This window comes from Clinocottus analis, unplaced genomic scaffold (assembly GCF_023055335.1).
Source record: "Clinocottus analis isolate CAN_PGR_092001 unplaced genomic scaffold, fCliAna1.0.p SCAF_26, whole genome shotgun sequence".
Classification (NCBI taxonomy): domain Eukaryota; kingdom Metazoa; phylum Chordata; class Actinopteri; order Perciformes; family Cottidae; genus Clinocottus; species Clinocottus analis.
In genome coordinates this window covers 4,772,937-4,793,967 of record NW_027175998.1, presented here as the reverse complement: position 1 = coordinate 4,793,967, position 21,031 = coordinate 4,772,937, and the positions used below count along the sequence as shown (strand labels likewise).

The following is a 21,031-nucleotide window of genomic DNA, read 5'->3' as shown; positions in this document are numbered from 1 at the left end:
ACACCGCACAGGCAGCGCGGTGCACCTGAGCTGCACCGAGTAAACAGATTGCACCGCCGACAGCCGGTCCCTCCGCTCCGCCTCCCGGCATCAAGCAACCATTTAGCCGCGCGCCGAGGGAGAGGGGGAAGGCTCACCAATTATCAAATAGGTGTCAGTGTGTGTCCCGCCGCGCTGAGGGGGGACGGATTACCAAACAGATGTTCAGCCCTCACCTCCAGCCCTCCTCCTCCTCCTCCTCTCATTTCAGTTTCCATCTTCATCTTCTTCCCCTTCTCCTCCTTCTTCTTCTTCTCCTCCTCCTCTTCCTCCTCTCACTATTGGAAGGCTTCCTTGTACCCCCCCCCCCCCCCCCACACACCCCTCTTCCCTCCTCTGTTCCTCGGTCTGTCCCATGGAGGATAAACTGACTCTTCCTCATCCACACTTGCCAATTAGGGACACAGTCATTGTCAATCAACGGCGGAGGAGAGAACAAGAGAGGAGAAGAGAGTCGTTTGGGGAAAGGGGGGAGAGATGGAGGGGGGGGGGGCATCAGCACCACAGACAGCTCCCCCCATCCCTCCGAAAACTACAGTTTACTGGCGTGACTTCACTGTCTCTCCATCCCTCGTTCACCCTCTCACCTCTTCTCCTCCCTGCTTCCCTCGTCCTTCAGATCGGCTCGTGTGTGTCAATCACCTATCGAACCAAAAGAAGTCTGTTGCCACTGACAGTCCCTCTGGTCTCACCCACACCGGGGCTCTGAACCCACTGTCTCCTGTGAGGGAGGAGACACAAACTCACTGAGGAAACTGAGGAAGATCCTGACACTCGTCTCCCTCATTACCTATAGTCCTCTCTCCTCATCTCTCTCCTCCATCCTCCATCCCCAACTGTCTGTGTCTGGGGCTGTGGATGATGATGATGATGATGATGATGATGATGACAACTCAAGCGGACGTGTCTTCTGTTCTCACCAAGAGCTGTGAAGAGATGCACGTCAAGGTGTCAGAGATGTGGTGTAAAAATACTCGCTGCCCTCCTGTGACCACACGTGTCTGCCAGCTGTGGGAAGTCTCTGTCTGGCTGGAAGACAGGCTTCATGTAGGTTACAACATATCCAACAGAGACTCTGTATATACCCTCCCACGTGACCATGCATCCGCGTATACGATGCCCAATAAGAGTTTTGCAAAGACTGGACGCCAACTTTATTTCCACGGCCCGAAAGACATCTGGTTTGCGTTTGTGCACGAAAATCCATTTCCGGCGTTGACTAGATTGGAAAGTGGAATTGCTCCAGCTGGAGGGCCGTAATGAACGACAACCAGTCTGCGGTTTGGATATTAATGTCTGACAGAACAGACGCAGCAACCCTTTAATGTACACGCTGGTGCAGACAGGACGCAGAATCACAAGCGGCTGAGCCGGGGGCCAGAGCCGCGTCGCCGGGCTGGAGACGGAGACGGACGCCGGGCTGCAGCTCTGCACATTACTGCTTAATTGCTCGGAACTAAAGGCGCTCTTATGGAGATGTTTATGCTCATGCCTGCAACAGCAAATCTCTCCAGTCACTTTGGCTACACCGTGGAGCCTCATAGGCACGACACCCAGACACAAATAAAATAAAATAAGAATAAAAAGAAATGACTCAGTGATGGCAACCAATTCAGCCTGCAGTGCAGAATAAGAGAAGATGCTCTCTGGCAAAGTTTCAGCGACAAACTTAACAGAAACACTTCGCTTTTCTTGATTTCGCTGGGCCAGCATGCATCGGCTCCAGTTGGCCTACTAGCCCAGATAACACACACACACATACGTACGCACACACACACGCACACACTGTACAATTGCAGATAGCACCTGTCTCCTACGTGACAGGCTTGGATATTAAGCTTTCTTTGTTTGTAAATACATCCGCTTCCACTGACAAGGAGAACCCAGTTCCAGAGTAGCAGGCGTGGGGATGGAACCTTTAACCCTTTGCAGGGAGCGTGGAGGAGACTCAAACCCACATTTGTCTCTATCGTTTAGTAAAAAAAAGAAAAGAAAAGAAAAGAAGAAGAAGAAGAAGAAGAAGAAGAAGAAGAAGAAGAAGAAGAAGAAGAAGAAGAAGAAGAAGAAGAAGAAGAAGAAGAAGAGGCGCTGCCGCGCCGCTGGCTGAGGCGCGTGCACGTGCAGATGCTCGTCAAGTGATGCGACGGGAACTTTAGTTGTGCTGCTGAGTGATGCTGACGGGACCGACCTGTTTGCTTGTCAAATCAGAGAAGCGCGCCGACGAGGAACTGATGGGGCGTTGATCCCCGGGGCCGCGCGCACAGCCGCACGCGCTGCCTCCCATGCGCGCGCCTCAGTCGACAAGTGCTGTTTCCTCACTTGGATGAATACCAATATGTCTAAAGTGACGGGGCGCCATGTCGCTCTCCCTCTCTCTCTCTCTCTCCGTGGTGAATACAATATAGCAGCGGGGAGAAAACAGATATTCACGTTCAACTCACCGCCGCGTCTCCACCTTCACGTCAGCTCCCGCGAAGAAGACGCTCCATAATGCCACGCGTTGTATCCACGCTGGAGTGTGAGAATAGGCAACGCTGTGTAGGGAAACGCCCCCCCCCTCTCCCCCTCCCTCTCTCCCACACTCCTCCTCCATCCCCCGCTATAGTCCTTTCTCTCCTGTGCGCCTCTCCTCCTGCTTGTAGGGAATCACATAACCACTCCTTGTTTTTTCCCATTCTCTCCGAGGGAGGGATGGAGCGATGGAGCCTGCAGCTCAGCAGCAGCAGCAGCAGCAGCAGCAGCAGCAGCAGCAGCAGCAGCAGCAGCAGCAGCAGCAGCAGCAGCACTAGTAGCAGCAGCAGCACTAGTAGCAGCAGCAGCATCCTATGCAACTCAGCTGCAAGCCCTCACCTCTCCTCCTCCTCCTCTTCCTCCTCCTCTCATTCTTTTCTCCTTTTTCTCCTCCTTCTCGTAGCCATGCCTCCTCCATACAAACCCTGGTGCTGAAGACCATGCCCTGTAGCTGTGGTTCCCAATCTGTGGTGCGGGGACCTCAACGGGTCCACCGTGGAGCTCCTGCAGGCCGCATGGTAAAACATGAAATACATCTGAAGCTAACATAATAATAATAATAATAATAATGCTGCCTAGAGACAAAACCTGTAGGCTTGTTTATACTGTTTGTTTTAAGTGTTTTAAGTGGGACTTGTATGTTGCTCATGGTATCGACCCTTTCAAGTCCCGCCCTCAAATGCAGAATGACCAATCATCGTCTTTGACTCGTGTTTTTCACTTGATAGACACACAAACACACTGAAAACCAGCTAAAACATGTTTTCTGGTACTGATCTGCAGGAGAGACGCATCGTGTCAACATTGTAAATAGTTTGTTTTTCTATTGTTGACTCAAATATATGATAAATATTTTGTTTGAAAACAAAAACTGTTTTTCGTTTGCACACACCCATGAAGCTCGTATGAAGTCATTCTTCAGTCCGTCTCTCATTTTGATGACAGTAGTAACAGATCACATTTCTACTCAAAAAACAATAGTAAAAAATTTGGTTTTAGACCTTTGATCACATGTGTCTACCATTTTATCACCGCTTCTGTGACCCGAAGACCTTTGGTAAACTAATGTCCATCACCTAAACTACAAAGTTATGTTTTCATAAGAGATATGAAGAATTTCCAAAATCGAGTTTCAATCATTCAGCTTCATGGTCATATTTTCTCCTCACACTTTTGGCTTATGGCAATGGTGCCTCATTATATCGAGAGCTGAGACTGTTCTGCAATTGTTTTAAGGTAAAACATGAGTATGTGTCTGATATGTAAATACATTTAAAAGGTGAATTAAAAAAAATATGTAAAATTGAGAAAATGGCCTCATTCTCTTGAGGGTTTGGGACCGTTCCATTGTATCCCCATATAGGGTGACATCATAATATTTTGACTTAATATTACGTGTTTTGCGACTCGTACAGTCTCTCTTTAATATTCATATTAATGGACAAAATACAATTCAATCACGTGCAATAAATAATTAAGTCTGCTGCCTTTTTTAGGCTTATCATGTTGTAAAATATTGATTTAACTTTGTAGCAGTCACAGTTTGTAATGCCGCTGACACGACAACAAAACATGCTCACAACACAAAGCAATGCAGTCGTTTCTACAGAAATATTGTTCCTATTATGTTGTCCAAGAAGTGGACCCAAGAATAAGAATGCAATAGACTACTGCTCATGAATGATAAACATAAGCACGGAGGTGTATGCGATGCAGAAACAGAGGAGCATCATGGGAGACAAAGCCACCACTCTGTCAGTCATTAGTGGCTGGAATCATAATAGACTGAAATGAGCCTGGGTGTGCGTGTCCTGAATGACGTTCCCTGCAGGGTCTTAACAGACGTTTCTATAGCCTGTGGTGTGTGTGTGTGCGTGTGTGTGTGTGTGTGTGTGTGTGTGTGTGTGTGTGTGTGTGTTCCACTCCTAATCCTGTCTCCTAGGACCTCTGTATCCGGTTGATGGTCTTCCTTCGCAGACATGCTGGATGGGATTGGCATTAAGGCCTCTTATAATCCTCTCCTCATCCTGTGGCCTGTAAAAGAGCTGCCCCTAGAAAACCTGTGTATGTGTGTGTGTGTGTGCGTGTGTATGTGTGTGTGTGTGTGTGTGTGTGCTGAATGCTTCAGTAATGATGCACACTATAGTGCTAAACCGTCTTCTGTCTTTTGTAATAACTTATCTTTAATTCCCTCCCCATTGCTTCTCTTCTCTTCTCTCTCTCTCTCTCTCTCTCTCTCTCTCTCTCTCTCTCTCTCTCTCTCTCTCTCTCTCTCTCTCTCTCTCTCTCTCTCTGGTCAAAGACGTCTGAAACAGACAAACAGAACCGACGTGTAAACAAGATGTTTTCAGCGGCTACGAGGTGAAGCTGGAAGGCACCGGAGCCTTCAAGGCCGTAAAGAAAACAGCAGCATATTTCCTCAAACAAGCAGCCAGAGAGTCTTTCTCTCTTCCTCACACACACACACACACACACACACACACAGACACACACACACACAGCGTTAATGGCTTCATAATTGTCAGAGGCAGACCATTGAGCATAATCAGGAGACTGCAGCAAGGCGAAGACCAATATTTGTAATTTACTATGACAGATAGTACATTTTTATTACCCAGGGGCTGCTGGTTTGTTTTGGGATGCGATAAACCACACTCACCCATGCACTCTTTATCTCCCTCAGTTCACATACTCACTTACACTCACTCCTTTTATTTCTCCTCCTTGTATTTCTTCTTTTCTTACACACACACACACACACACACACACACACACACACACACACACACAGCCCCAGACAGTTTGTGACCTCGCGGTCAGGAACATTACGCCAAACAGACAGACACTGAGTCAGGGAGCAAAGTTCAGCTCATTCATCACAGGAAATCACACACACACACACACACACACACACACACACACACACACACACACACACACACACACACACACACACATCTTTTTTTCATTGGTCTCCTATTATATTGTCAGACTCGTGATGGACAGTTTTACTTGGCGCCTACATTACCCATTATGCAACTTGCCCCCGCCGTCGGTCCGGTTCCTGATCCATGTGTGTGACGCTCGTGCGTGGATCGCCGTTTTGAAGTCTTTTTTGGCCGTCGCCATCTTGGTTGGGAGCCAACGCCATTTTGGATTTTGTCCGTCGTCGTCTTGTTTCACTGCAACCAGAAGGGACGACACGGTGGAGTCCAACACAACTTAACACTTTCAACAACTACACACCCGTTGTGAAAGGGTTAAAGTTGTTGAAAGAAGAAAACACGGACAACTCCCGGACCGGACAGCGCCGTGGTTGTGGCCTGTCAATCACAAGGCCGCCGCACCGTAAAGCTCGGCCTTTATTGTCCATTTTGCTCTAATGGATCCATAATTTACTAAATGAACATCGCGCTGTATTGAAGAAGACTCCAAATGAGCGATTGAGACATAAATTCATGTTTACAATCTTTACCGAGGGAATAAATCAAGAGACCTCCAGACAACCAGCCTTCTTTTAACAACCAGACGAGTCGCCCCCTGGTGGCCAGTAGAGGTTACCGACTTTAAGTTTTTAAATTCAGCTTTAATATATTTAATATCTTACACACAAATGTACCATGTGCATTTACACACAAGTCTATGTCGTGCACGTGTCAGTACGTCATGTCACTCCCATTCATTTAGGATTAGCATCACTTAAAGGAAGCAAAACACTAAATCACTTGTCTCAGAGTAATGAGAGTAAAAGGTGTCAGAAAACCGTGACGAAAACACTACAACACTATACGTGGGAGCAGCATTCATAATCAAGAGCTAGTATGCTCAAATCTAGGCAAACATTGCATGAATCAGCCCTCATTCATCTCTGCTCGAGTGAAGCTCCTCACTGCAGTTTATGAAATGTTCCCGGTGTGAAGCCTCGAGAAGGAATTACTCACGTCCAAAACACTGATTTAACAGTCACAAGCCATTTCAATAAGTCACCTAAATCATGTAATTTAGAGGTTTGGCACTCGGGCACAGAACTTTTAAAATGTCAGTGATTCATACTCAAACTGGAGGGGAAGGATGCTGCTCAGCAGTCCGTCTGCAGGACTGGAAGCTGGAGAGAGAAACTGTGTGTGTGTGTCAGTGTTAACAAGAGAGACAAATAGGACACACAAATGGGAACAGAGACAGAGAGAGAGAGAGAGAGAGAGAGAGAGAGAGAGAGAGAGAGAGAGAGAGAGAGAGAGAGAGAGAGAGAGAGAGAGAGAGAGAGAAGCAGGTGCATCACTAATGGCTTTTTAAAAAGGTTACAGCGTAGAGCTCTTCTTTTCTAATGGGGCTCCGGCTGTGCTTGAGAAGCAATTTCCGGAAAAGATAATGTTGTCGAGAGAGTGCAGAGAGTTCTGTGTGTGTGTGTGTGTGTGTGTGTGTGTGTGTGTGTGTGTGTGTGTGTGTGTGTGTGTGTGTGTGTGTGTGTGTGTGTGCCTCGTCGTTAACAAGACCGACAAACACAAACTCAAAGGAACACAAAGAGGGGGCGGGGAGAGACAGGGCCAATTTAGAGAGAAGAGAGAGAGAGAGAGAGAGAGAGAGAGAGAGAGAGAGAGAGAGAGAGAGAGAGAGAGAGAGAGAGAGAGAGAGAGAGATATTCTGTCTCCGTTTCAAGGTAATTGTGCCGTTACATTTATTAGCTTGATGACTAATGACTAATGTGGGTCATCAGAGGTCTCGTGTGGAAAACATTTTGAAATCCTTCTTTCTGTTATAGCATATTTCTACGTTGCCAATGTGCAGTTTAATTGAATGAACATGAAGCTGGAGGCTTAATGACAGCCCCTCCCTTTGGCGCTGTCCTCAGGCTGCCGTGGTGAACACCGCCCCCTGGTGGCCGCAACGCCGCACTGCTGCCACGGTTTGAACCCAAAGCAGTGGGTCCACGGCCTTCCTGCCATGTGCAGGGTTTTTATTGTTTTAAATGAATGTCAGCGGCTGTGGGTCAAACAAACATGGGGACGACCACTCGGAAGAGCGCTGGTCGAGTCCCGTACCAAACTACAGGATACGCTGACATTTTGTGCGAGTCGTTAGTCAGTAAAGTGAACGTCAATGACGTTTTCTTTTGAGTTCAGAACAAGTTTAAAGCACAATAAACTGGTAAAGATCACAAGTTAAGTATATGCGAAGGGAGGATCTGGTTTTATCTGGAGTTTTCTTCTGTCAATGTTTTATTACCAGGTCTATAGCGGTCTGATCATAAGCCATGACACATCTAGTTTTACAGTTCAAATTATGTAATACTGACAATATTGAACACAAAATCCTCTATCTCATCCAACAAAGCATCCATAACATAAATATAACTAAGTGAAAACTAGGCCGAGGCCTTGAAGCGTGCAGAGCTCTTGAGCTGCAGCCGTCCAGGAGATGTTGTCTCCTCACAGTGAATCATGGGACGTCCAGCTGTTGTTCCATACAACAACTCCATGATACAGTCGCTCTTACAGCAAGTGTGTTGACAGATATGAGCCAGCGGTTCAGTGGTTTCTGTTTTATATTTTATTTCCTTCAGTATAAGCTACGGTTCAGAAGTTTGGGCTCACACAGACACATGTTCAGCTCCTCCTCAGGTTCCCTCATGAACATCCTTCACTTCTAGATCAAGAACAGACTGCAGAGTTTCACATGAACGTTCTCTTCTTCTGGACATTTTGAGAGTTCATGAACCCACAAATGTGAAGCTCCAGATCCTCAACCAGCTCAAAGGAAGAACAGTTTTAGAGCTTCTCTCACCAGCAGAGCTGTTTTCAGCTGTGTGACATCATCACAAGGGTTTTCAAGGGTTTTCTATCCTCCATTAGTCTTCTAAGGCCATGATCAAACACAATGTACCATCAGAACACTGATAGCTGCTGGAAATGGGCCTCTATACACGATGTAGATATTTCATGAAGAACCAGACGTTCACACCTAGAATAGTCTTTCACCACATTAACAATGTACAGAGGGGATTTATGACTCATTTACTGTTATCTTTATTGAACAAGGACATTTCTAAGTGACCCTAAACTTTTCAACGCTAGTGTAAGTAAATGTAATAAATCCACTATATTTAATATAGTTGATTTAGAATAGTTTGTTGTTGCTCGATGGACCATTCCAGTCGTAGTACAGTTTAAATTCAGGAGCTTGTCTAAGTCTTCCTTTCCTCTTCCTCTGCAGGGAGGGATCTCCTAACCAGAAACATAACCCAGTGGTTTCTTAGCTTACACTTAACTTACTCACAGTAATGCACAGCTGGAAACAAAAAGAGGTGCTTCAATAGAACAAGGGTATTACGAGGAATTACAACAAATCAAGATTTAAAAAGAAGAAGCAACACAGGCAGTAATGTGTTGTAATTGCAATTTATTTTGGTAAATAAATACAAAACAGAGACTTTTTTTAAACATGAAAATAACATTATTTGGGACAGTTATGGTGTTCTCCACCCTTTCACTTGTTTACAAAAAAAAAGGATCCAGACTGAAACGTTTTCCTTTAGGTAATCTCCGAGCTATAATGAGCACCTTCTGCTTTACGGCATTGTTCCTGTGAAGGCCTGCAGTTACACACCAGCACAGGTGTGTAATTATAGCAGCTACTTTTGACAGTTTAACTAAAGAAAACAGATTGCCAAATTAACAGTTTCGCTGCCGTACAATGTGCTTATTATGAACATACACACCAATCCCAATAAGCACACGCGCACACACACACGTACACGCACGCCTAATAAAATGTCTTCTTTATATAACGCATTGCGTACTCTCCTACTAGAATAACCTGCCTGCCAGTGGAAGCGGGACGCTTCCTCTGCTCGGTTCCTGCAGGACGCTTCACATTGTCCACACTATCTAAACATAATGATAATGTAGTATATACCGTGTAAATAAACCTATTTACTGTACAAAACTATACAAAACTTAGAGGTCCTCCCTCTGTGTGACACACTGGTCTGTGACCTCGGTTCCCTTAAGGGGGGAGAATGCGTTGACGTTCAGATGCAGGACGTGACAGAAAAAGAAGGGATCTCGGTGCAAGAAGTCCACATATAGGCAGTAAGTTGAATGAAACTAAATCCAATTATTTCACAGCATGGACGTGGAACCTACAGACGGTTAGAAAACACACACACACACGCACACACACACACACACACACGCACACACTCAGGGCTCTCAAGTGTCACGCATTTCGGTCTTAAACCACGCCCTCCCGCCACACATCGTATTTCTCACGCTGAAAAAAAACCTCCAGGCTCTTTAATGTGCCGCAGCGCGCAGACATGACCTGGTCGCGCGCTGCCCTCACCACGGAGGAATCAAGCCCCTCCCCCCGTGAGGAGCCACTCATCAGCCAATCAAAAAAAAAAAGAAATGGGCTACAGCCAATCAGAAAAACGTATCATTTGCATGTGTTGTATCCGGGTAAGATGTATCGACAGGCGGGACTGGAGCCGTCCGGCGGCGCGTATTTATCGTCGTCACCATTGCTTCTTCCCCGCCCTCCTCCCCCAGTCGTCGACGACGTCTCCTGGGGATTCATGTCACGCTTGCCTGCCTTCAAAACTTGAGAGCCCTGCACACACCTGAATAGTAAGTAAAAGTCATTTGGAGAGCCGATGAAAGTCAGGCTCAGGTGGGGAATCAGCTGATGGTGGTTTCACAAGCACAGCCCTGGAGTGGATGAATCTCTCTTCAGTCGCTTCACGGCCTGAGAGATCAACCCGAATCCCTCATGAACAAATAAGACACAGCAGATCACTGAACACTAGACTGGTTCACCTGTGCCGTCATTTGTAAAAGGTGCTTTCCTCTTCGATTGCGTCGGTTTCGCGGACATAAATAAAAATCGGGACCGTAATACTCGACGGTACCTGCATTTTGACTCCATAAGAGGTTCTTTGATTCTATATATTGTCCCTCTTCCCCCACCGTATTGTCCTGAGTGTTGCGAAATGGTCTGTCGAGGACGATCCACCGGCGCTGATTTACTTTAATTTGATCAAGTGTGTTCATCAAGTCATCAGCAGCCAACAGGCTCCAGAGTCACTGCTGTGGGTCTTTGTGGGAAACAGGACGAGGAAACGGGGACACAGTATTGCTTCAACAGCTCTGGCGGCTTCTTTCATCGGGTCTTTTTATCACCTGAAAGAAGGAAGGACGCCATCTTGGAGGACGAACAGGACATAACGGGGACATCGAGGCGCGCGTCCTCTTCTGCTGGTCCTGAGCGGGTGACAGGTTTCGGCCGCGCGCGCGCGCCGCCGTTCTGCCTCCTGTGATTGGTGGACCGTTCAGACCTGCGTGGATTTGACTCGTCTGAGAGGATGTCGTCCTGCGGGGTGGGCGGGGCATGGCGGGGGGCACGCGGCGGGCAGGTCTAGACTGCGCTGGTGAGGCAACGCCGCGAGGGGAGGAGCACATCGGGAGGGGCGGGGGACGGGATTGGCTGATGGTCATGTGATCTCAGAATACGGTAGCCCTGGAGCCTATCAGGAGGGAAGAGGACGAGGGAGGAAGATTAGGAGAGAGGGAAGGAGGGAAGGACTCAGAGAGTATCACACGTTTCAAAATACATAAGCAGTTAGAAACCTGGAGGGACAGAGCCCAAAACCTTCACTTGACCTTCTGTTAGCATCTCTTGTTAGCTTTCTGTTAGCATCTCTTGTGTTAGCTTTCTGTTAGCATCTCTTGTGTTAGCTTTCTGTTAGCATCTCGTGTTAACTGGTCGGTTTCGACTCATGTCTTAAATCAGCTGTAAAATACACTAAAAATATTTATATATGAATCAATTTGTTTCTTATCTCTTGGTTACCTTGATAGATAGATAAATAGATAGATAGATAGATAAATACTTTATTAATCCCCAAGGGAATACACACACACACACACACACACACACACACACACACACACACACACACACACACACACACAGAATACAATAACTGCAGTAAATTAAGGAAATTTAATTTAATCTAAACAGTGTTGTTAGGCTTAACCATGAAAATATTAGTAACTATAGTTAATGAAGACAAGAGATGGAGTGGACACGACAGAGACATCAGACAGATAGAAACATAAATGACATCCATGAAACAAAAAATATCAATGAGGACAACAAGAGTCAAAGACACACATGAACGACTATCTGTTGATGATTGTGCTGCTGTAGATTATTTCAACTATTTCCTCAGTGTTTCTTCTCTGGTGGTTCTCCCCTCCCCCCTTACCTGGAGGCCACTTAACTTTTCGAGTGGACTCTCCACGCGGGGCAGGCTGAGGAGAGGAATCCCCATCGCCGGCTCTGGGCGCTGTGGAGGCGGAGGAGACGTCTGCATGGCGATCTGGGTCTGCTTGAAATTGTTGATCACACATGAAACCTGACGGAGAGCAAAGGAACGAGTTAAAAGGTACAAAGAGGACAGAGATTTGCTCCGTTGCATTTGGAAGATGGAGGGTGTTCTGGTGCGTGGAAGTGCGCACAGCAACATCACTGAAGAGGACACTTACAGTGTGAGAGGGAGACAATAAGAAGGACACATTGTAGGCGGCGTGGAAGGAGGAATGAACCACAGGGGGCGCTTTGATCTTCAAAGTTAACACGGATCCCAGAGGTTTTTGCAAAAAATTGACTTAAGCCAAGAGGTCCCAAGACCAAATTCTGCTTGTTAAATGTACCATGGTAAAGACTCAGATCAGTCCATTCACTGTCATAGGTGGGACAGTGTGTGGGAGTCCATCAAAGTGTTTCCCCCCCAAAAAAAATCACAACCCAATTTTTTTTTAATCTCTGCAATTCCATCCATCTCTTCCTCCACCCTCCTTCTCCCGCATCTCCCTCCCTCCCTCCCCCTCACCAGGAAGGCAGCGATGGCCCCTCCGGTGACAAACCCAGCCAGGACGTCGCTCCAGTGGTTTCTGTGTTCGGTCACCCTCACCACCCCCACCAGCACGGCCAGAGACAGCAGCACCAGGCACAAGGTGGGCTTGGTGAGCCGGGTCCCTTTGGTCCGGAACACCAGGGTCACGTACATCTGGAGGACGGAGATACGTTTCAAAATCTAATTTCAAAACGTCACGGTAACTTGTTCACGGTGAGGGGAACCGGGTGAGTCTTCAGTCAGCCGGCTGAGAAGATTTAAAACAGATGAACAACCTGAACGAGCCACAAGAGGCCGCTCTCTGCAGGGTTTCAGAGCAGAAAGCGGCATGAACACACTGCCACCGTAGTGTTTTCATGTGTTGCCAATTCCAGCTGTGTTTTGCAAAAGACTGAAAGACATTTCATTTCTTGAACGTGGGCGTCTGAGAAAAAGTGTGTAGTGCTTTCTACTGGACCGACTGAATTATTGTTTGATTTTTGTGAAAAAGTGATTTCAGAGAGAAGCTGACAGAAGGCTCTACAATCTGCGTTGTGAAGGACACACACATCCAGGATGTCAAAGTGACTCAGCAGTGAACACGGGTTCAGAAAGATAAAGACTCAGTGAACAGTGAGACGACACCGAAGCTGAGGAACGACCCTGTTCCTGTGTGACGATGTGCTAACGCACCCTGAGGATACTAGCTCCATGGGCTTTTACGCAGAAACGGGGCGTTTTAGAACGTACCGCTGTTCCACAAAGTTTAACCACGACACGCTTCAAATCCACTAAACCAGCCAGAAAAATAAGAAAGTAGCGCAGCTCTAGAAATAAGGAATGACTGCACTAAAGTCTGTGGAGCAGAGGCCGATAACTGGTCGGCACTGGCCTAAGCTATGCAACGTTATGATTGGCCAATCGTAATTCGAGGGGCGGGGCTTTGAGAAGGGTAATTTGCAAGGCAGAACATGTGTTTGTACTTTTGGTACCTTTATCTAAGATGTGTTTAAAGTCTTTCTCTCTCTTTCTCCTCAGATTGATAAAGTGTCAGTAAACGATTCATCAACCATGATAGACCCCGTGGTCGCAGCCCCGCGGTGCGTCTGCTGTCACATCTCTAAAAGGTTCCCTACCACCGTGTAGATGGCTGAGTAAAAGCTGAGCGCCGCGTCTTTGGAGGGGAAGGACTTGCGGGCGGACGCCACCAGGTACGGGTTTCCTGTGCAGGCCCGGCGCTCGGCGATGTAGTGCACCGGAGAGTGGCAGCCCAGAGCCGTGTAGTTTGGCCTGCAGGCAGACAGGAAGTGCGGCGTCTGGTTTCCTGTCACCACTTGACCGGCATTGGCAAAGATGGTGGTGGTGAAGAGCCCGAAGGAGTAGACACCTGTGTGACAGGGAAGAGAGATACAGTGGGTGAAGAGGGAGGGTTGTGCGTATGCAAACACAAAATAAGTGAGTCAATGAAAAACAAACACTTGAATGTTCGACTGCTAACCGCGTGGGAGAGAAAGGCCAGACAGACGTGACCTTTTGCTTTTATATAACATGGATAAATACAGGCATCAGAGAGGATGAAAAAGATCATCAGCAGAACATGGAGAGAGGGAAAATGAGTCCACAGGAACCCAGAAGGACACATCTCCCTCTCTCTGGCCTTGGAGGAGGGTGCAGGTCTAAATGAGCCTCGTCCCAGAGCACAGAGGCTCCATTCAGCTGCAGAACCTCTGATCTTTCGTACTTTAACTGACCCAGAAAACGTACAATCCTGCGGAGGAGAGGGTTGAAATAACAGCAGTCGGCGGTCACTATGGTCTTCTCCTGAGCTCCCTCCGTCTTCACAAAGAAACTGGTCACTTCCCCGATCAGAATCTGGGACAGAAAGAGAGACAGCACACACATTTTATTTGTCTTTGTCAAAACAGGAAGATGAAATGTTTTTATCTGTTATTCATGTTCTTCCCTCGGCCTCACAGTGATTATGTTTCTCTGGCCGGCCTGCTTCATATCTCACCATTTAGCTGCTTTATGCCGCTTTCGTAAATCCCAACATTAACAGCTCCCATTCACTCTCATCAGTGGGAGTTTGTCGACCTCAACTTCTCATGCGCCTTCTATCTATCCATTTCTCTTTTTTTCTCCAGGTTTTATTCCATACACATTGACAGCAGCTCTATAAAACCAAGGCTACACCTTGATTCATAATGCTGGCGGGTTAACAACCGCAAAAGCGAACATTGGGTTTTGCCAGAAAACATAAATCAAACACATCTTGAGGTATTTTCATGAACTATTTGAAATGCATTAATTCATGTTTTACCCGACCCTGATCACACCTCAATAAAAGCGCCGTTAAGTCTTTACTATGATAGCCGTAACACATCCAGAACACCTTTTAAAGAAGCCGCCCTGCGAGCCTCTGGCAGCCGTTTGAAGAGTCCAATCAGCAGGATATTGATCTCTTTTGACAGCGGCATGAATCAGCTAAACGCCGCGTAAAACGCATTCCTGGTCCTGCACACTACACCCGTCGGATCAGGGGACGTGGATGGATGAAGACTAAAGACTCATCCAATATGCATGGCCCGCAGCCGGAGGCGTGGGACGATGCTAATGCAGCAGAGCTAGTGCTGGTGACAGGTGAAGGTTTTTACACCTGAGCGCTGACTGCAGTGGGAGGTCTCGGCGAAGGGTTGTGTGTTCTTTTTGTTGGAGGGAGTTTCGAGGCGACCCGAGTGCCACAAAGTTACGCAGCCTTGAAGCCTTGGGTTGGCGCGTGGGCGTGGCCTCCTGGCTCTGCTCGCTATACTCACCTGCCACACAAACGGCTCATCGAGCTCACCTGTTGCCTGTTAGCAGCCATGTGATTTCAACCTGCGTTTGAAATCACGTAGTTGTGAATAGAATTGAGGATTTGGACGGGCGAGATGCCTGCATGTATACCTCCTTTCGCAAGAAGTATGAGACAAGCTTCCTGCGCATACTCATCTGCCCCACAATGCATTGCGTCTGCGTGCCTTGAGACCAGAGTGAGAATTTAGAGCCAGGCTAAAAGCTGTTCATATGTCGCTTTATTAAGTTTTAATATGTTGTCAGGAACCGCTAAGATTCCCAATTTGGTAAGCGGGCTTGCATTTTTTATAGCGCCTTTCAGAAGCCACTCACAGTGCTTCATGTCAACATTCACTAACTCATACCGTCACCTCATGCAAGGTGCCAGCCCCGCCCATCAGGAACTCATCGAAATATTCACTCACATACGACGGCACCGCCGGTGGGAGAAGTTCTCCGTTTGGAGTCTTGCCCAATTTGTGGTCAGTTTATATAAAAAAAACAATAACATTTCACACAACACAACGGCATTCAGCGAGACGCAAAGGAGTCTCGTGGGTCAAGTCGTCTTTTTTATTACGGCACAATGTGGTCTGAGTCATTTCACTGGTTTGTTTTCACACTCTTACTTCTTTAAGGCAGCGACTCGTAGCGTTCCTGCACTAAAGCGGACAGATTTCACCCTGCCATGTTGGATTCAGGGAGAGATTCATTCATTCATCCTCTCCTGCATCTTCAGTCCCACAGCACTGTTATGCCACAGAGACAGGCTTAGTATGTGATATATATATATATATATATATATATATATATATATATATATATATATATATATATATATATATATAGCCTACTGTACAGCAGGTATACCAACACGTGGTCTGGCTGGTTCCAGTTAGTATGTGTACATTTCAGTGGGCGACTCATTAGAGTCTCTGCTAATAGAATGATCTGCTTCATGGTGAGCTCCATTGAGAAAGAAACACAACAACACGTGGCGTCCACAGGCCTTCCTCCAGTTGTTAGAGAGGTTGTTTCAGAGCTTTGGGCTGCAGGAATTCTTTGAGGTGGTGTTTAGGTGTGGGTGTTAGGTTTTAACAGAGCGTCTGTGGTTTGTGTCTAAACACAGGAGGAGGAGCGGAGGAGACAGCAGCCACTGATGAGAGTCAGCCAGCAGCCAAAAGGGCAGAAGGCATGAGAGACTTGCAAATGGCAATTAATCAGCATGTAGCTGAGATTACAGATTAGAGAAAAGAGGATGATTGCAACATAATTGAAACTATCTAAAGAACTTCCCAAGCTGGCCTCACCAGCTGTGCCTGCAGCAGCGTGGCCAAAAACACGTGTAAGGGGCGTGCATTACAACGCGAAGATGCCATACAATAAGAGACATGTCTGCAGGGCGGCAGTGTGTGAAGACACACACACACACATGACAATCTGATGTGAAATCAATTTGTCTGTCTTGGAGGTTCCTGGCAACTGGAGCTAATTTGAGAGCTCACGCATCAGGAGCCGCTGCAGGTGATAACATCGTCTCGGCTCTCTCACTGTGATGCAGAATGAAGTCTGCGTCCGCCACATTAGGGAAGCGGTTGCCGCGTCTACTCCTTCACCGTTCGCTCGATTACCCTTTCTAAACTCCCGAGCTCATGTTTTCACATCCACGGCCACATTTCTCGCACAGCCGAGCGCCCGAGAGTATCTGCTGTCGATACGGATCCCTTTTCATCACCGAAAGGTCGCTTCCCGCTGCTCTGCTTTAATCACAATAAAAAGGTGTGTGATAGAAAAGAACTATAAAAATGCATCGATAGCTCCGGGCTTTGTCGTAGCATGCTCCTCTCCAGCAGCTCGGACGACAGCAGGGATCAATACTCATGCAAAGAATACACAAAGGCCACAGTCTCTTGGTCTCGGACTAAAATGCTAATACTGATACTAATTAGTGCTAATTTTTTGTCTGTTTTATAACCGTTCTACTGTTTATTTATATTACTTGATTCTTTGTTATCTTATTTACTTGAGAGCAGTGCTGCTGTAATCCTGAAATGCCCACACTGAGGGACTAATATATGATGATTTTATCTTATCGCTCTTGAAATGTTAATGAGCTTGCAGATGTTTTGGTGGCAGCTTGGGAGTAAATTTAATATCTGAGGAGTCAACAGAAAGAATGAAGGCTTTATGTTCAGCACCAAATTTACTAATGAACTAATATCTTGAATTATTAGAGTTCAGGCACACTTCTATATGTTTTGTAACCTGTCAAATCAGCTTTAGATGGACAACATAAAAGATGCATTAAATGCATGTGTTATGCTGTGGTCTTGTAGCCTTTGCCATGTGCACTCAGCATCTTGTTTCAGGTAGACATCAATGCTGAACGTTACATTTTGAGGCATCAAATACAACAACGTGACTGATATTGTGAACGGGGTATTTAGGGTAACATATAATGTGCTGTAATGGAATATATTGTGATAAGACAACTGATTCAATTGTTTTACGACAATATATTACATTGACACGCTGAATAATCATAGTGACAACTTTGTTTCATGAGATCTTAATGACATCAAGATCCCGTCTGGCCTCAACCAGCAGCCTGCCTCTTTCTTCCTTCTTCATTCAAACCGCTTCATCTCAGAAGAAACCTCTCAACCCGCAGGCAACAAGTCAAAGCCACAATACATGCCATTCAACATTTACAGTACAGCAACTGCATAGTCCATAGATGTCATTGTCGTTTTGTCACTGAAAAAAACAAATTAACAAGCACTGAGGCACACATGCAGAGACATGAGCAAACAAAAGGATGTGAAACATTCAATGCAACGCACAAAGTGAAGCACTGGCACACAAGCAGAAGCCAATGCGCACTAATGGAAAGCTGATGAAAAAACGTTTGTGTGTATGTGTGAGAGAACAAAATAATTATTAAGGGACCAGAGGATCGAACAAAAACAAAAAGTCGGGCGAGATTGGAAAGCTACCCACAATTTCTAGGACGAAGATGAGATGGGCTGACATTCAGTAATCCTGAAACACAATTAAAGCTCAACAGATGTTCTCTGCTCGGAAAGTGATGCGCTGCCTCAGAGGATGGTCATTTGAGAGCATGTGAGGTTCAGCAGTCGTGCCATCATGTAGTGTACTGTGTTTGCCATCACAGCGTCACAGTCTGCGGATATTAACTTTGAAAACACTACACAACATTTGACACAACAAAACAAGCATTAATCAGGACGCGCCTACTATCAATGTCGGTTAGGTTTAGGCAATAAAACTACTTGGTTAAGCTGAGAAAAACATTTGGGTTTGGATAAATACATGCGCTTGTTGTGTAAAATAAATATGATTGTTAAATAACAGGTGTTAAGTACATAAGGTACAAAAAGTGGGTGACATAACGAGACATTAACAATGGTCTCTTGGGTGAAAGTCTGTTTATTTCTCCGCTACCGTCCACCACAACCCTCACTTTGTATGCTACTACTTTTATACTTCTATATTGAAGTTGCACGTCAGTGACACGACATATTTTTATGCTTCTGGGGCCCATTTTCCCATCTCTTGAAAAATCCCACTGGCCGAGCCTTCAGTGCTGCGTTAGCTAGCGCTAGCCCACACGCTAGCTAGCGCTAGCCCACACGCTAGCAAACGCTAGCCCACACGCTAGCACTAGCCCACACGCTAGCTAGCACTAGCCCACACGCCACACACTGGGCTCTGCCTCGTTACCTCCCTTCACAGAGGCAGGAGTGTACTTAAACTAACATGTTGACTTTTAGGAGGGTTTAGCGCTTTCATCTTAATTTGTTGGCATTTTAAATACTTCTCCGTAACTTTTGCTACAGGCTAGCGGCTGGCTGACTGTCTTCTTCTGCTTATTGGAGTTCGTTAAACAACCGACTGATGCATTACCGCCACCAGGTGGTGGGAAGCTGTATTGTAACAGAGCGTCTCATGGAAACAGTAATATTTCTGTTGTCTTTAATTATAACCTATGCGGTGGCTCATGGTTCAGAACCACTGCTCTTATGGACATTACCTGGAACAAGGTGAAAACCACCTGGCCGCCAATTAGTGTTGAGCCTTGCGGCAATCACTATGTTTGTTAGGCTGCATTTCTTTTACCTTCGGATAGTCTGAAGGATGAAGAGAGAGCTCAAGTAGTCACAGAAGATGGTGTTATGAGGAGACAGGCTGCGTGCGTGCGTGTGTGTGTGTGCGTGTGTGTGTGTGTGTGTGTGTGTGTGTGTGTGTGTGTGTGAACACCTGAAGGAAGAGGAACGGGTATGAGAAGATAACAGAAAATGAGTTAGAGAAAATAGAGAAGCAGATGAAAATGAGAATTAAAAAAAGGGCAGATGAGGATCACACGAACACAAAAGAAGTAGACACGTGTTTGTGCACACTTGAGTTTTGTGTGTGTGTGTAGTTGTTAGTGAGACTTTTTCATCCAGCATGTTTAGCAACTTTGGATTTTTCCAACTAAAAAATATAGAACAATAAAAAGGATGTGGGGTGCTGCAGAAGAGGAAGAAGAGCATGTTTGTGGGAGACTCTCCGGAGGCTGAACACAACTTAATTGGCTTTCTTTGATTTTTCTACCTTTTGTGGCACCGTGACAGTCGATTGTTGGGGAACTTCTTTTTTTGCCTCTTTTCTAAACGCGTGACAAGTGTGTCTGCGCGTACGACGAAGTCAACAAAAAAGATGACAAACGACAGGAAATCGTGGAAAAAGAGGAAAGGGATGAAGCAGTGATTGTAAATGCAGTCGGTTGAAAACCTATGTTTTGTGTAGTGCGGCAGTGGATGCTTTTTAACCACAGATTTAAACATCACTTTCACTTTACGGCGCCTCCGCAAAGATACATCGCCTTAAATAAAATTTAAAAAAGACATTACACACAGAGGGATGTAAACGGATAATAAACACACCGTGCACTGTGAGTAATACTGACGGGAGCATAAGTGACGCAGCATTAAATACCAGTTTGACGTCATAATGTATAAAAAGCATCTTAAGCTCAGGGGGGTGGAGATTTGTGCCAGTGTCTCCGTGCATTCTTTACAGATTATTATGAGTTTTGTATTCATCTCAGTCTCAGTTTGGAGATATTGTGAGAAAAACAAACCAGCGTGACCTGTCTGCTGTTAATTCATAACCGAGGGGCTTCTGGGTGTCATGTGCACCTTTTAAACAGCTCTTGTTGTGTAGAGAAAACACAAATCCCTAGGATTACACCATGTCTCCATAAAGTACATCACATGACGTTTGTTGACATTACAAGCCCAGTGCTCTGCTTTAAACACACACACACACACACACACACACACACACACACACACACACACACACACACATGCAGCCTTCTCACACACCGCACTGGCGATGGTAACCATGACAATTTAGCTGCTTCATCAGCACCCACACTCTCTCCATCCATCTCCCTTTTCTCTCTCTCTCTCTCTGCAGCTCTCCCAGGTCTTTGTGGAGCAGAAACTAGGTTACCAAACACTGATTCAAGTATAAATTGTCCTCTCTCGCCTGCTTCTTGCTCTCTTTGTGCTCAGTAAGGTTTGAAGAATGACCCCGTTCGTCTCCTCTTCTTCATCCTTCTCGTTGTATTCCCCTCGCTCCCCCTCCATCCTCTCCACCTCCTCATATTCCCCCCTTTTTCTTCCTGGAAGTCGAGGCGCTTCGCTCCGTCCGCCTCTCCGTTCAGCGGGGATCCTGGATCAG

At 46.2% G+C, this 21,031-nt stretch overlaps 1 protein-coding gene across 3 annotated transcripts in view; it reads right to left on the bottom strand.

The window, feature by feature from the left end:
* Nucleotides 1-8,938: 8,938 nt before the first annotated feature.
* Nucleotides 8,939-21,031, bottom strand: part of plppr2b (phospholipid phosphatase related 2b) — a 43,146-nt gene continuing 31,053 nt past the window's right edge. For 2 of the 3 annotated variants that reach the window (XM_068592094.1, XM_068592096.1), the window contains 5 exons: nt 14,197-14,317; nt 13,582-13,832; nt 12,443-12,619; nt 11,832-11,965; nt 8,939-11,071 (listed from right to left, as the gene is read on the bottom strand). In XM_068592094.1, coding sequence (XP_068448195.1) covers nt 10,963-11,071; nt 11,832-11,965; nt 12,443-12,619; nt 13,582-13,832; nt 14,197-14,317 — 792 coding nt within the window. In that variant the 3' untranslated portion in view covers nt 8,939-10,962. Of the gene's footprint in view, nt 11,072-11,815; nt 11,966-12,442; nt 12,620-13,581; nt 13,833-14,196; nt 14,318-21,031 lie in introns of all 3 variants that reach the window. The other variant, XM_068592095.1, reaches the window with a different exon arrangement.